General features: G+C 37.2%; 2 protein-coding genes across 3 annotated transcripts in view; one reads left to right on the top strand and one right to left on the bottom strand.

Annotated features, from left to right (window-relative positions):
* Window positions 1-181, bottom strand: part of MOSPD2 (motile sperm domain containing 2) — a 34,579-nt gene extending 34,398 nt beyond the window's left edge. The window contains exon 1 of one of the 2 annotated variants that reach the window (XM_039714444.1): window positions 103-181. In XM_039714444.1, the coding sequence (XP_039570378.1) occupies window positions 103-111 (9 nt within the window). In that variant the 5' untranslated portion in view covers window positions 112-181. The remainder of the gene's footprint in view (window positions 1-102) is intronic. The other variant, XM_039714445.1, reaches the window with a different exon arrangement.
* Window positions 182-300: 119 nt separating this feature from the next.
* On the top strand, window positions 301-14,346 carry FANCB (FA complementation group B). The gene is made up of 9 exons (XM_039714299.1): window positions 301-475; window positions 1,036-2,073; window positions 3,054-3,206; window positions 3,727-3,819; window positions 7,577-7,705; window positions 8,556-8,722; window positions 10,796-11,250; window positions 12,067-12,304; window positions 13,406-14,346. Exons 2-9 carry the CDS (start codon window positions 1,141-1,143, stop codon window positions 13,824-13,826), a joined length of 2,589 nt encoding a protein of 862 aa, XP_039570233.1. The 5' UTR covers window positions 301-475; window positions 1,036-1,140; the 3' UTR covers window positions 13,827-14,346.
* The last annotated feature ends 203 nt before the right edge of the window (window positions 14,347-14,549 follow it).

Below are 14,549 nucleotides of genomic sequence, written 5' to 3' on the forward strand. Positions count from 1 at the left end.
CCGGACCACCAACCGCGAGCGGCTGCGGGCGGGGCTGGGCCGAGAGCACCCGTCAGGCGGGCAGGACGGCGGCAGCGAGGGGACAGGGGCGCGGGGACTCACCTCAGCCATGATCCAGCGGGTCTGCCCGCACTGAGGCGGCTCCGGCAGCGCGAGGAGCGGCGGGAAAAGGGGATGGAGCGGCGCCCGGGGGCGGGGCCTCGGGGAGACGGGTGGCGTGCAGGCCCCGCCCGCGCTCCCGTCATGCTTCCCGCGGCGGGAGCTTCGGAGCGGTCCGGAACCGGGGCACGGCCCGGAACCGGGGCACGGCCCGGGGCACGGCCCGGCCCGGAGCGGCCCCGTCGGCTGGGAACCGCGGCACGGCCCCGCGGTCGCTGCCTTGCCTGTCCCCGGTCCCGGTGCGGGAGGGGGCGGTGTCGCGGCCTGAGCCGGGCGAGGGGCGCCGCTGCGGGTCCCGCAAGCGGAGCGAAACTTGGTGAGGCGGCCGCGGTTCCCTCGGGGCCCCCGGGGCCTCCTCTGGGCGAGGAGGGACAGAGGGAGGGAGCCAGTCCACTTGGGCGCAGAATGACTGGGTGGTTCTTCAGACAGCTTTCTCCTTCGAGGCCTTATAATTTTAACAAAAAATAAATTATAGCTATTAACACGCATTCCGCCCGAGAGAAGGCTCTTTAAATTCAGAGCTCAAAGCACAGTTACTTTCCAGTCTGCTCAGTATATTTGTGGCTGCTTCAATAGAATCACACGAATTGTGAGTGTGTGGCTTGTTTTCTGTCAGTTTATATATTACACTGTGCAGCTGTTGATAACCACAGAATTCATACTTTGGTAAAGAAACATTCCTGAATTGTTCCTGTTAGTTAAATCTCTCAGTACAAAGTTGTTTAACTTCATTATTAATCTATGAGATTAAAGCATGCACTGGCCTCATTCTCAAATGTTTCTCTTATTGCTTTGCAATGCAAAAGTTGTTCTTAAGGCTCAGTTCAGCTCATCCCAAAATAATTTAATTTTTTTTTTCTTATTTGCTTTTTCTAGATGGAAAATGTCCAGAAAGGTTAAAATTTCCACAAAGAAATAAGCCTGACAGAAACAGGGACACATTATTTTCTTGTAGAGGAATATACATAAAGATAAATCAAGATGCTTCTGAGTGAGCAAGATCAATTCTTGTCCTATAATGGTGAAGTCCTCGTATTTCAGTTGTCAAAACCAACGTGTGCAGAGGAAGCAGATGATAAAACAGTGAATTTGTGTGTCAGAAGGATGGCGTTCAACAGAGACACTAAGCTGTTTGTTCAGAAGTCTTCTGGAGCATTCAGCATGGGAGCCAGTCACTCAAAAATTGAAATGATTTGTTGTAGCTGCACAACAGATTCCAGAACAGGGATTATTCTTCCCTGCATTTTGATGCAGAAGAAAAAACGGAACAGTGTCAAATACTTTTTATTGTTGCTTCACAGTTCTAACCAATTTGAGCCATCCTTTTATTTTAAACTGGATTATGAGCTGAAAGAAGACATCAGGTTGTTTGCTGGCCCATCACTGTTGTGGAGACATGCCAACAAGCTGTTCTACATCTCTTCCAGCACCTGCGTGGTTCAAAGTGCTCCTGTTCATCTTTCTCGTGTGGTGTGGACGGGTGAAATTGTGGGTGAAGGCACTGTTGTCTTAGGGATAAGAACTGCTTGCCTGCCAGAGGCTGGAGACCCAGCTGGGATTTCTGTTTCAGACAGAGCTGTCTGGGGTAGCGAGTTCTTCGGATACGCGATTCAGTCACAGAAGTTTCTGAGTGGCACGTGCTTCATGCCTCATGCCTACAGCAGAGTGGTGTCTTCTCTCCACGTCTGCAGGAGTGAGAGATGGAGAACACAGCTCCGAGTATCACTTGTTGCTGTAACCCACAAGAACCAGCTTATTTGGTTCCACAATGGTGCCCCTAAAGGTGTTTGTGAGCTTCCCTACCAAAAGCCATGTTCAGTAAAACCAGCTCTAACCAGCAGCAGGGATTTGCTGTTTGCTGTGTCTTTTGCCTCTGGAAATAGCTGTGTTGTACAGAGGAGAGACAGCTTACAGGTACTGTTGGCTTTAAACAGCTCCATTTTACTGTGGTCTTTTTTGTATATATTGTCTTATTGAAAGTCCTGCAACTAAAAACCTGCATGTTTAAGTTCTTTAGATTTCTTGTTTATTATTGTTGCTGCTGGTAAAATAACCTGTCTAAAGTATGACATTGTTTTGCTTTCATTGCTTGCTTATATATCTGAAAATTATTATTCTCTTGTTTAGTAATACATTTATGAATCTGACCAAAGCTTCTGTTGCTAATTGAAAACTGCAATAGTGTGAAAAACTTGAAGTTGTAAGGCAGTCATGAGTGTGCCTGGATGATTTGTGTTAGAAGTAGCCTCATATCATTGCAAAGTATAAACCGCTCATTGGAACATCAAAGCTTTTTGAGCCTTAATTCCTGATAATAAAAAGTTGTTCCTAGAAAATGTTGTTTTATGAAAATGACAGGAAAAGGAATTGCTATTGTTTCTTAAAATTGGGAGAGACAAAGTTTCTGCTAGAATTTTGTAGCAGTCCAACAGGAAGACTTTTATAAGTCAGGAAATAAACATTTGTACTATTTAGTTGCTGGCACGATTATAAAAATTTTCTTTAACTTTCAAACATAGTTAAGTCTGTTGTGAAACAAAGATATTTCTCAATATCAAAGGTACAATGCCTTTAGCTGATCTTCAAGGAATACTGCTTCTAAATAAATGTTACAACATTCAGCTGTTCAGCTGTTTGAATAAACTGAAAAGTTGTCATCTTCTCTGCAGCCTGTAATCTGAAAAGTGATCTTTAAAGAGAAATGGCTAATTTTTTCCAGAGTTACATAGGCTCTAAATGATGGGGTGAGAGTGAGAGCTTGAAACTTATGAATATTATTATATTTCACACAATTTGATAGACTCTCTCTTAATGGAAAGCAAGCTTCACCAAAATGAGATCTCAAATACAAGATTTATTCTAATAAATGTGTTTTAAAACCTCTTTTACTGTAGGTGGCTTCCAAATGGCAAAAAGTGAAGTGTGTTCTGGTGGATGATTTTATTGGCTCTGGAAGTGAGCAGCTGTTACTGCTTTTTAAGGATGACTCCAATACAGACGTGTTAAATACATTCAAAATAACAGATCTTGGGGAGGTCAACTATACAGTAAGTTGAGCTTGCCTTTTCTCAGCTACTCAGTCTGTGCTTACTAAATTAAGAAAACTTCAACAAATCATTAAAGTATTGATGCAAAGTGAAATTGGATGTGTGCTGTGAAATGCCCTGAACTTTGAATACAATATTCCCTGCTGTAATCTTAAATTATCTGAAGACATTATTTTGCTTCTATGATTGTATCAACATTCTGTTGGGAAATTAAGGCAGCTGAAGATGCTTAACATACATAATAGTTTTGCCACCATGGTTACCTTTTGGCTAAGAACCCTTAATTTAATGAAGGCCATAGTGCTTGTTAATTATCTTCTCATAATTGGGTATTTCCATTATGTACTATTAAATTCTAATTGCTTTCAGAAAACAGGATTTTGCTTTTAAAAGACATAGTGTGATTCTCCTGGCTTGCTGTATTTTCTCCCAGATTTTTATAATGCTGTGTAATAGCCTGTACTTTACTTTCAGCTTTTTAATTCATTCAGAGTTTTGATTTTGTTTTTTTTTCTTTCAGAGTGGTATCAATTATAAGCATGATGTTCCTGCTGCAGAAGGATTGCAAGAGAATGGTTTGCTTACTGTCCGAGCCCTTGAAACAAGATTACAGGTTTGTACTCAACAGTTCTGCCTCCATGTTTTCTGTAAATTACTGTTGTGTATCATTGCATTATCTAGAGGGTGAGGCTAATGATACTGTTATTATTGAAGAAGTGGTTCAGGGAAAAGGTCAACGTGGTGAAGTATTTATTCTTCAATCAGTAGTAGTCTGTTTTAGTTCTCTTGGTTGTTATAAGTGCATTTAGGTAATTGTAGTGGTCTAACTTAATTTTAATTAAAAGTTTGAGTTAATGCTGAAGCTGTCTTATCAGAGCTCCTTAGCAGTCATTTTATTCATGTTTAAATACCAGCTTAAAAAAAATGGAATGTTTACTTCTCTTGCTCCCCATGACATAGATAACTTTCAGGTCAGGTAATGGCAGGTTTCCAGTGAGTGCATTTGCACAAATTGGTGACTGTGGTTATTTTACCACCTTCTGCCCGTGGTCCTGTCACTAGTGGTTTTATAAGGATAGTTTTGAGATGTATTGTAGATAAAGATAAAATGTATCCTTCTTTTAACTAGATTCATTTATAAAACAAACTTGGGTGTTCCCCACCCAACATGCTCACCAGTGTGAGTGCTTTTACAGTGTGTATATTAGCCTCTACCAAATGGGTAATAATTGACAAAGAGAAAGACTATTTAAGAAAAAAAAGCTTTAGGGGAGAACATGAATTTCATACTGAGTCAATGATGTGAGGCTATTGTTAATTTGTGAAGGGTACTTTAAAGACTAGATATGAGGTAATTATTCCTGTCACTTGAGAATTAGTGAAAACAAAGTAGGGTATTGTGGCAGTTTTATTTCCAGCCTTTAAAAGTGAAGCAAATGAATTGATAATAATTTACCAGTCAATAAATAAGTAAAAGGAGGACATATTAGGAAAAGACTGAAAAAGAAAAGACTTTTCTAATTCTAATGACAAACAAGATATCTAAAGTGCATCATCCAAAAGATAAAAGCTGTTTGGAGAACAGTGGATAAAATGTCTTCTTCCCCCTAGAAGGCCAAGAAAATAGAAGCTGGATTAATTTTGAGGACCTCTTGAGGTCCCTTCCAATCCTGCTTTTTTACAGTTTGCATGTTAGAGGCCTATTGGCCTTAACAGAAGTGCAGTCTTCCTTCCAAGTGCATCTTTCTGTTTCTGCATTTTTTTCTTTTTTGACTGTCCTGTTTTAAAACTGGCTTCACTGCTGCATTCTTGCCCTACTCATTACATTATCTTCCTCTTCTACAAAGCAGAAATTAGTTTCTGTCTCTTATTGGCTGCTCCTTCCACGAATCTAATGAGCTTGTCCACCCTGCCATTGACAGCTGTACCTTCTATGTTCCATAACTTTGTTCTTTCAGTATACCTGCTGGCTTCCAGCTGTACAGCTCTGTGAATCTGTGTCAGGATGAAATTAATTCTTTGGTTTGCACTTGCTACTGGTTCTGCTGGAAACAAGCCACTGGTTGTATATTTTATCTATCGTGTGCTGATATAATTCTTACAGACACAGGATCCTTCCCAAGACCTAATATTTCTGTGCTTTTAGATCTTTTTAATCTCTAATTTTCAAAGCCACTTGCTAGCCATAAGCATTGTAAGCAGCTGGAAATTTACTGTGTTTTAATGCTGTAAATTTTTGAAGTTGTCAAGCTGATGAATTTGGAAGTAGGTGCAGATATTTCTTTTTAACCTCACTGTTGCTACCTTGTTGAAATCCCCATTGTTCTGTATTGTATTTGCTGAACAGTGAAGTATTCTTGCTGGTTTTATAATCTGATGTATAATTGAATTTCAAGGGTGCTTGTTTTGAAGCAATACTGCATGGATTCTGCTTAGCTTGGGAATTTTCAAAGGTTGTTTAGTCTTGAAGTGGTGCCTCTTGATATTTATCATCAAAATTCAGGTATTCTAGAATTTGCAATCAAATCAAGTTTTCACAGTCTCCATGGAATCTTGTGTTTTAGAGCAAGATAAAATAGCAGATGCAGCCCTTTTGCATCCTTGTTGCTTAACCCTTGTTTCACATCTGCACAGCTGTTTTCTAACCACATGAGAACTTTGGCAGGAATGAATTATAGTCCACTGGATAAGTAAGTTGTGTTTAAGTTATACATAGTAATATATATAAACTGCATTTTGCAGGCAGTGGAATTGAAAAATAGATCAGCTTGAGCAATTTTGAATTGTTCTATGTTTATTTTGTATATACTATTTTGGGCCTGAATCCAGCCTTTTCTCCTTTGAAGTTTTTTTTTACTTTTGTTTTTGTGTCTTCTGAAGACATTCTTTGGTGTAGTACTGCAACAGCTGAGGTTATAGGTTTTCTTATGGTTTTAGTTGATTGTTTTGGCATTAAAAAAGAAGTGTTTTTATGTCCACTGGTCTACTCTTCCCCCCATTACTTGACAATTTTGTAAGGACTATTAATTCTGGATTTACTCACAGCTCTATTGTCTTTGGCTCTGGACTGCCTTGTTTTTATGTTCATGTTTATTTTCTCTTCTCAGGGGATCTGGTTTTATTTTCTTAGTTTCACAGCACAAAACCTATAACTCCTCCTGATGCTTGTAGTGCAGTACATCTTGGCATCCAGCAGAAAGGATGTACCTGTCACTTGTGACAGAGGGGGACACAACTCAGTCTTGGGTTTGCTGTGTGGTGGAATTCAGGTCTTTTCCTTGTGTTACTTTAGGAGGAAAAAGGGCTTGCAAAAGCCAGATTGGTCAGCAAGCATAGAACAGTGAATATTTGGCCATTTTGACTGCTTCCACATCTGTGCTTCCCCATTTGCTTTCTGGCTCTCAGTTGTTTATTCAGGAGTTGGCTCCAATGGAGTAAATGATGGCTTAGTGTTCTGATGACCTAAATTAGGAAGGTATTGTAGACTCATCTTCATTCTTAACGCTTCATTTTCATCTCTTGAGTCAAGTCTGGCCCTGGATTATCGCTTGGAATCTGATGCTTAGAATCTCAGTTGAATCAGTGACAATTTTTTTGCAAAGCTTTTCATGAGAGTGCTGTTGGTCTAAATGTCCTTTGCCATTGCAGCTTGAGCAGAGGAGATCACTTTACTTACAAGAACTGCTTTTTTATTCAGGCTTATCATGGATTTATATGTGTTATGTGTTTGGGGGAGTTTTCTAAGAGGATGGGGAAGAGGGAATTTTGCTTTTGCATTCCAGAGTTGAGTTCTCTCCTTGACAACATTGGACTTGTCAGGATGTTCCTTTCCAGATAATAGCTTTGAGGAGCTTTCTTAAAACCTGAGAAGCTGGCATGATTTTTTTTTCTTTATTGCTTGGCTTGTGGTTTTTTGTTTTTTTTTGGTTGGTGTGCCTTGGTTGTTTTTTCATTGCGCTTTGTTTAACAGAGACACAGCCAACATGTGTGTCTGCTTATATATCTGTCAACTCTTCAATACGTTTACTTGACCAATAATCAATACAAATCTTGAGAAGAAGATGAAACTGCTGTCCATGAAAAAGTGAAGCAGGATTAATAATGAAGGATATCACTCAGAAATATATAAACATAAATATATCTGAATATCTATGTAATTTGATTAAGTTTACCTTAATATTTATCTTTAACTCTAGGTTTAATATTGAAAGACCAAGATTCTGTGATTCATATTTTAACAAGAGAGTAGCGTGACTTGAACATTTTTTAGAAATGCTATTTATGATTCTTGGATAAAAATGAAAAGCTAAAAAGATATTTTGATAGCTTTAATATCTTATGTGCAGTAGTCTAATGATTATCTTTTACAGGCTGGTTGGACATCTGTTCGAGAGCTGCAGCAGCATTTAGGACTCCAAAGGAGGGTTATTCTTGAGTCTTGCAGAGCATTAATAGATCTAGTTGAAGAAAGAACCCATATTCTACCAAACTCAAAAGAGGTAAAATGCAGGAGATGGGCCAGATCATTTCTGAATTCTGCCAAGCCATTTGTGGAGGGTGCTGCCATCAACCACTTACCCCTTTTGCCTGTAGGGGTTGCCACTATCAAAACTCGTTAATCTGCTATTTAAGTCTGGTTCATTTTCTTAACTTGCCAATATATGTATTTAGGAGTAAATTTAGTTGCTTCTACTTGAAATTGATGTGCACAATACCTCCTGACAATTGAGTGGTATGGAGGAGTAACCTCTTACAGAGTTAGTGACAAACACGAGGGGAGTGTACTTATCTAATTGCCACAGTTGCCTAGATATCGAATATCTGTAATCTCACATGTTACAAAAAGCTAGTTGTCATAGAACTGTGTGAGAAAAATTGATTTTATAATGGGGGCAGAGTGAACTGTGGGCTGAGAAGGTGATGGAGGTTGGGAAAATCTTATTTTAATACATTGCTGAAAAGAAACCTAATTTAATTGAAATGGAGTTGATCTCTTTCAATTACTGTCGTGACATCTTTCAAGTTTTCTGGGTTTGCACAACAAGGTATTGAGCAATTAAATGCAATAATATAAATTCTAGCACCTTAAATCTTTGGACAATTATTTGTATGACAGGTCAAGATTTTGACATATGATGTTTACAAGGAGAGAATAAGTTGTACTCTACATGATGATATATGTTTTAAGAAAATTCAATTCTATTTATTGTAGAGAATAAAATAGTTTATATCATTTATGTATCTTAAAAGCTCTTCCAGCAGTCACTTGTGGTAAAACACAAAGTAATGCAGTAAAAAAGAACTAAAATCTCTGCTTAATTTATCTAAAAATCCACATTTTTCTGTAAGGAAGGCCTTGTCTCTCTCTGGGATGATGTAGAAAATCCTCATGATTCTCTTAGTAAAGAGACATCATCGGCATCTGAAGTCCCAGAGCACTTCACAGAGGAATTGTGGCAGCGTGTTGTGGGTGACAGCCTGGTAGTTGGAGTAAAACTAACTGAAGCATTTTATTTGTGAGTATATACACTTATCCAATAATTTCATTGGTAGTTTTATAGAAAATGAATATGTGGGTTAAGCTCTGCAATAAATTTGAACTTTCTCATTTTGAACATGTGCATATGAAGTGTTTCAAATGTCTTTGTCAGTATTTTTGCTACTGGTTGCTTGCTCTTTAGCACTCTGCAGAAAAATACATTATACAGCCAGAAATCAGTTGTGTGAGTATAATTGCAATATTACTGGAGACTTTTTACAAAAGATATTTCTTTGACAAAAATTGTGGCTCTTTGTAGTCCATGTTGACATAGCAATGCTGACATCAGTATGTGTTGTAAATAAAGGTCTGTCTTAGTTCCTGATGCTTTACTGTTAGCTACTTGCCATTCCTAATTGATTTGCTTCAAGAAGCACAAAAGAAAATATATTAAATTCTCTTGCCAACTAATTAATACTTAGCTTTGGAATTGAACTCTTTTAGTCAAGTACCTAATCAAAATGCTTGCACAGCTTATATTTTGTGGAAATCATATGGAACAATCAATCATACAGTACTTAAACCTTCAAAATAATTTGGTTGGTTCTTTTATTATCTTCAAAATTATTTGTTAATTCTATTTATTTTAATTACTCGGTTCTAGTTGTAAACTACTTATGTCATTTTCCCTTACAGAGAGGGAACTGAGTTGAAACAATGTGAAACAAGAGGATTATGTAAAATATAAAATTACAACATGAGTTGTGTAATGTAAACTTCGGTGGAGTCAGAACTTATTTTTTGACCCACGTTCCCACAGGCAGTGTAGCTGAGGCTGTGTTAGGCTGAGCTCAAAGACTACTGATGCCACTGAAAATGATCCAGGTGGCTGTGAGGGAGCTGACCTGTTAGGCCCTCTGGCCATTCTGCTGGAGCTGTGGCTGTATTCTTTCTCAACTGCCAGATTGCTGTAACTTTACAGGAAAGTTAACCTCATCCTCTTGACAGCCTCTCTTAAGAGCCACTGAGGCAAAAGATTGGGTTTTGCCTTTTTAGTGTTTGTTCTTTTAGCTTTCATGATGATGCCTTTGCCTTTTTTTTTAAGTTAAATACTTCATTCCTTTATAACTTCAGAAATCTTCAGCAGATTTTAAAAAGCAGCAGGAGTCTAGCCCTCTCCCCCATTTTTACAGTTGAGAAAAGATCTGTGGAGAAGCCATTTGTCCCAGATTACCTGACAGGCCAGCAGCAGAACCTGGGTCTTGTGAGCTCCAGTTCAGTACTGTGTACAACAGCCTGTGTTTGTGGGGGAAAGGACTTGCTTTATCTCCAACCCAAACACTGTAATTTTTTATTGATTATTTTTGTGCTTCCTAGTAATGCAAGATTTCAGTGATATCATGGATTGATTTATGAGGTGGCGATACTTCTCTGTAAAGAAAATTAGACATTCATAAGACTTTCAAATGTCAGTGACATCTTGAGATTGAATTGATTGACAGAATAATATATTCATTGAGTGAGGATCTGGAACAGTAATATTAGGATTTCAGTGAAAGAGCCCTGTGTTGAATAAATAAAATACTTCATACATTTCAGGAAATTGCTGCATGTTCAAGGTAATAGTATCTTAAACCTCGTATTTTACTCTGCATTCAATTTTGTTTGAATATCTGTAAAAATGTAGAGTATCAGAAGAGCTTCTAGTCCTCAAAAGGGCAGAATTTATATTTTCTCAGTCTTTTATTAAAAACAAAGTAAAATCTTAAAAAAATAATCCATAAATGTCATAGAGTATTTTTATAGGTTACGTAGACTTTTCAACTTTTTCTAGCCGAATTAAACATCCAGATTCTTTTGGTTGAAATGAGGCATCTAACTCCTAGAAGCTCTTTAAAAATTCAGTCCATATCTTGAAAAATCTTTATACTTGGTTTATATGAAACAGTCATGTGAACAACTTAGTCTCTTTGCAAAGTCTATGACTTAATCTGGAATAGTATTGGAATTTATGTCTTAAATGTCTGCATATGTCTGCAGAGTTGTGGTTATTTGTCAGAAGGCACAAATGTGAACTGGAAGTGCAGTCATATTGTATGGATTTTCACAGGTCACTGAGTGATGTCAGTTTATCTCTAGTGATAGATCAAGACTTCTCTTCAATTTCTCCAATTATCAAGTGTCAAAGTAAAATCATTAAGCTGAACAAAGCCTTCTCAGCATTGGCAGTCTCCTCAAGTCAAATTGAACCTCCTCCAAAAAAGATGAAATTGGACTTGCATAGCAAGAATGATCTGAAAAAAGAATTTCCTAAGAGGTCTTCAAGGATTCATCTGGATGGAGCAAGGACAGTCACTGCTGTCACCAGCCTTTCACCACTACTGGCATTTCATCGTGTGTGCTGCGTAGTTCTTCTGCATGCCAGGAAGCAAAACCATCAGAATGATGGTTTACAGCAGAGCAAAAAGATTACTGTACTCTGTGGGAAAATTTTGTTAAGTCTGGAAGATATTTCAAATGGCAGATATTCAGTAAAGATGCTAAAGGATAATACTTACTGTACAGGTAAATAGATTTATATACTTTGGATTTATAAATATATATATTTGATTCTTCTGTTTATTCTAGGTGGTGCCAGGCTAAGTTCCTCTCTGAACACAAGCTGCACAGACTTTTTGGGAACTAAAGCTGGGTGAAAGAGGAGATGGAACATTTTTCAAAATGGAAAAAATGTTTAGTGAGTTGCTGTAAGGTTTTGCTAGCATTGGTGATGAGGGTATCTGGAAAAGATAATTTTGAAGATAAGTTTGAGTACAGAATGCTGAAGGCTATGGTTTTTTTCTGTAAATAAGATATTGTAATTAGATACAGAAGTTTATTTCTGACATACTACTACCTCTTAAATAATACCGAAGTAATTGAAGCTCTTCCTCATCTACACATAGATTAAGGTAATTTATTTTCATTTCTTTCAATATTCCTGATTGAATTGATTTTGAACTGGGCTTTTGCTCAGGTAATGAAATATCCTTTTTATTGTTTACAATGAATTTTAATTTTTCTTCCTTTAATGCTGTGTCACTGCTAAAGCCAACATGTCATGTTACTATCACAGGCTATTAATGGTCTTCTTTTGGCAAGGTGATCATTATCTTAAGAGCTTCCATTATACTGGTGGTGTTCCAGTAAGCAACTGTTTTTCTTGACAGAAGTAGAGATAAGAATTTAGGTGAGAAGCAAATTCCAAAGAATGCCTGAAGTCAGGTGCAAATCCTTCACAAAAAAACTGGGAATATGAGCCAAAAATCAAAGTTCATCTAATGCATGCAGCATGATCAAATATTTAGTTCAAATACCTTTTTCTACTGTATTTTCTTGCAGGTTCCATGGAAGATATACTTGCTGTCCTTTCAGTGTCTGTCAGATTCTCCTTTCAGATTGTGTCTTGTGACTGCACATTGACTCCAGTGAGTTCATGGTTACTGGGAGAAATGGAGTGCACACCATTTAAGGAATGCCAGGACAACATATTCTGTCATAAAGCAGGAAATATCCATGGTACAATTTTTAATTGGGCCCTGAAAAATCCATTTGAAGGAGTTCTAACAATATTTTGCAGGTAAAATCCCTTGAAAAGCATAGCTTATATTCATCTTCCATACACCCTTTTTTATCTTTGTGCTGTTTCTTACAGGTACCATAAACACCAGCTGAAATCATAACCAGTTGGCTGCCAATATGATGATATGGTAACAATCACCAGATTGTTACCATATCATGACAGATAATAGACCTGTTTTCAGATCAGAACTATGGCAGAACCCGAACGGAGTTGTTCAGTTTTGTCTGGGCTGGAACACTGAACTACAAATAAATCTACACTCCATTAATACCTTTTTGGTACTATTCATTCTTTTAATTTTGCTGCATCATAATTTTATATTCTTTTTTTCTTACATTATTCTTAGTATAATGTGTAATTTAATTTTTTTTCCTCAAAATGTTTTAATTTTTAAAAAACCTTAAATATTAAATATTTATGTATTAATATTAAAACAAAAAACAACCAAACTACAAACCTCAAGTTAAATTAAATTTCTCACTCAGTAAGTTTTGTTTAGTATTGTAATATAAATTTTTGTACATGTTTCTGCCTTGGTTATTTTGTATCTACCATGATTATGAAAAGGAAATAATCTGAAGAGTCTGACTGGTGTTCTTTCTTATGCAGATTCTTGGACAAATATTTCCTAAGCCAGGTTTGACAAGTTAGTAATGCTGCCACAATTTATGACTTAGCTGGTTAAGGCTTGTAACATAAAAAGTACTTCTGAGGTATTGCCAAATGTTGCTGTTTTGAAGAGTTCAAGCTAAAAAATAAAAGGTGTAATTGGTAAGAGTATTTTGTAGTGAGGTTCAGTCTTTTCCTCAAATTAGGAGTTGATTTCCTCTATGTAAGAGGAAAGACTGAAATGTTTAAGCAGTCAATCCGTAAAATGTTAAGTCTCAAGACTTTTTGTTCCTTTTGAAAAGTGATTTTACTTGTTACTATTAACTTTTGATCCCATTTTGTTAATAGTTACTGAGCCCCGTGTTTATGGTCTGTGCTTGTATTTTATTCCTGTGTTTGGATTGATCTGTTATCTGGCTAGGATATTTCTGTGATAGGTGGAAACTACAGAGTATACTTTTTTGACATCATCATAATTTTGTTTTACAGAAATCTGACTGTCTTGTTCCAGTGCCTTCACAGCCTTACTAGAGTTCTCCCTCCAAGCTGCAGTGTCAAACTCCTGAGATCTGGAAGCAAAGCAGTGCTTACTGAAAAGTTAGCACTGGCTCTGGAAAAGGAAATGCTCACCTTGAAGAATTCTCTTTTCTTAAAAGAAACTAAAGCTGGAAACTGCTTGACATGGGGGAATGAGCCTGGCGAGAAAATCAGTAATGCTCCTCTGGCTTCTTTACTGGACACTGAGGAAGGAGTCCTGCAATTCAGAAAGGAGCTTCAGAAGGAGAGGGAAGAGAGTGTGCAAAGTATGAACCAAACACTGAATGGTGCCCTGTACCGGGAAACTGCTTTGAAAATAGCAGAAGCTCAGCTCAGTTCAGATATGATTGTGTGGAGACTGGCCAAGTCCTAGAAACTATTGACTAAATTTATTCTGAAAAAAAAATATATTAAAGTTATACCATTAAATAATATTTATATTTTCATGGGTACTTATACAGCTTTATATTCTATAGCATTTCTGTGTTGTTTCTACAGATTTTTTTACAGACTGGTATTTTAATTATTTACTACTGGAAGAATTTAATATTAAAGATTGAGTCATTATTTTGTTACAGATTTTGAAAATATATTTTTAAGGTATTTCTAATAATTCCTATTCCAAAATCATAATTCTTGGACTATAAAAGAACTTTTTTAAGAAAAAAAAATCAGTGTTTACTCTTTAAAAATAGTTCTATTGAACTTGAAAGATGACTGTTTACACATGTGAAATGTAAGCCTTTTTTAAGAAATCTTAAAGCTGGTATAGAAAGGATCTAAGTTATACAACTAATTGTAATTCATAATTTGAGTATGGAGTTTGATAAATTCAAAGAAGGAAGAGTTTATCTTCATATGTCAAACCTTTTAAATAACTTTAGTGATACCACTTCAACAAAACTCGGTACCTTTCAGTCCTATCTTTTGGAGTCCAACCTCAGATTTCTGGAGTATTTATTGGAGGTGGAGAACCAGATCAGACCTCTTAACCAAATTTCAAGAGCTCATGAATATTTATTACATGATTAAGCTGCTTCAGGTTTGGGAGGCCATTCCCATACCCTTTAGTGGTAGGGCTAGTCTCACTGGTAAG

This window comes from Passer montanus, unplaced genomic scaffold (genome assembly GCF_014805655.1).
Source record: "Passer montanus isolate IOZ18808 unplaced genomic scaffold, ASM1480565v1 scaffold3, whole genome shotgun sequence".
Taxonomy (NCBI): domain Eukaryota; kingdom Metazoa; phylum Chordata; class Aves; order Passeriformes; family Passeridae; genus Passer; species Passer montanus.

Bases quoted from the DNA above. Each gene is read 5' to 3' on its own strand.
- FANCB (XM_039714299.1), top strand. From the start codon at position 1,141: ATGCTTCTGAGTGAGCAAGATCAATTCTTGTCCTATAATGGTGAAGTC. The intron at 8,723-10,795 runs GTGAGTATATAC...GGATTTTCACAG, and splicing joins CTAACTGAAGCATTTTATTT to GTCACTGAGTGATGTCAGTT. The intron at 12,305-13,405 runs GTAAAATCCCTT...TTTGTTTTACAG, and splicing joins GTTCTAACAATATTTTGCAG to AAATCTGACTGTCTTGTTCC.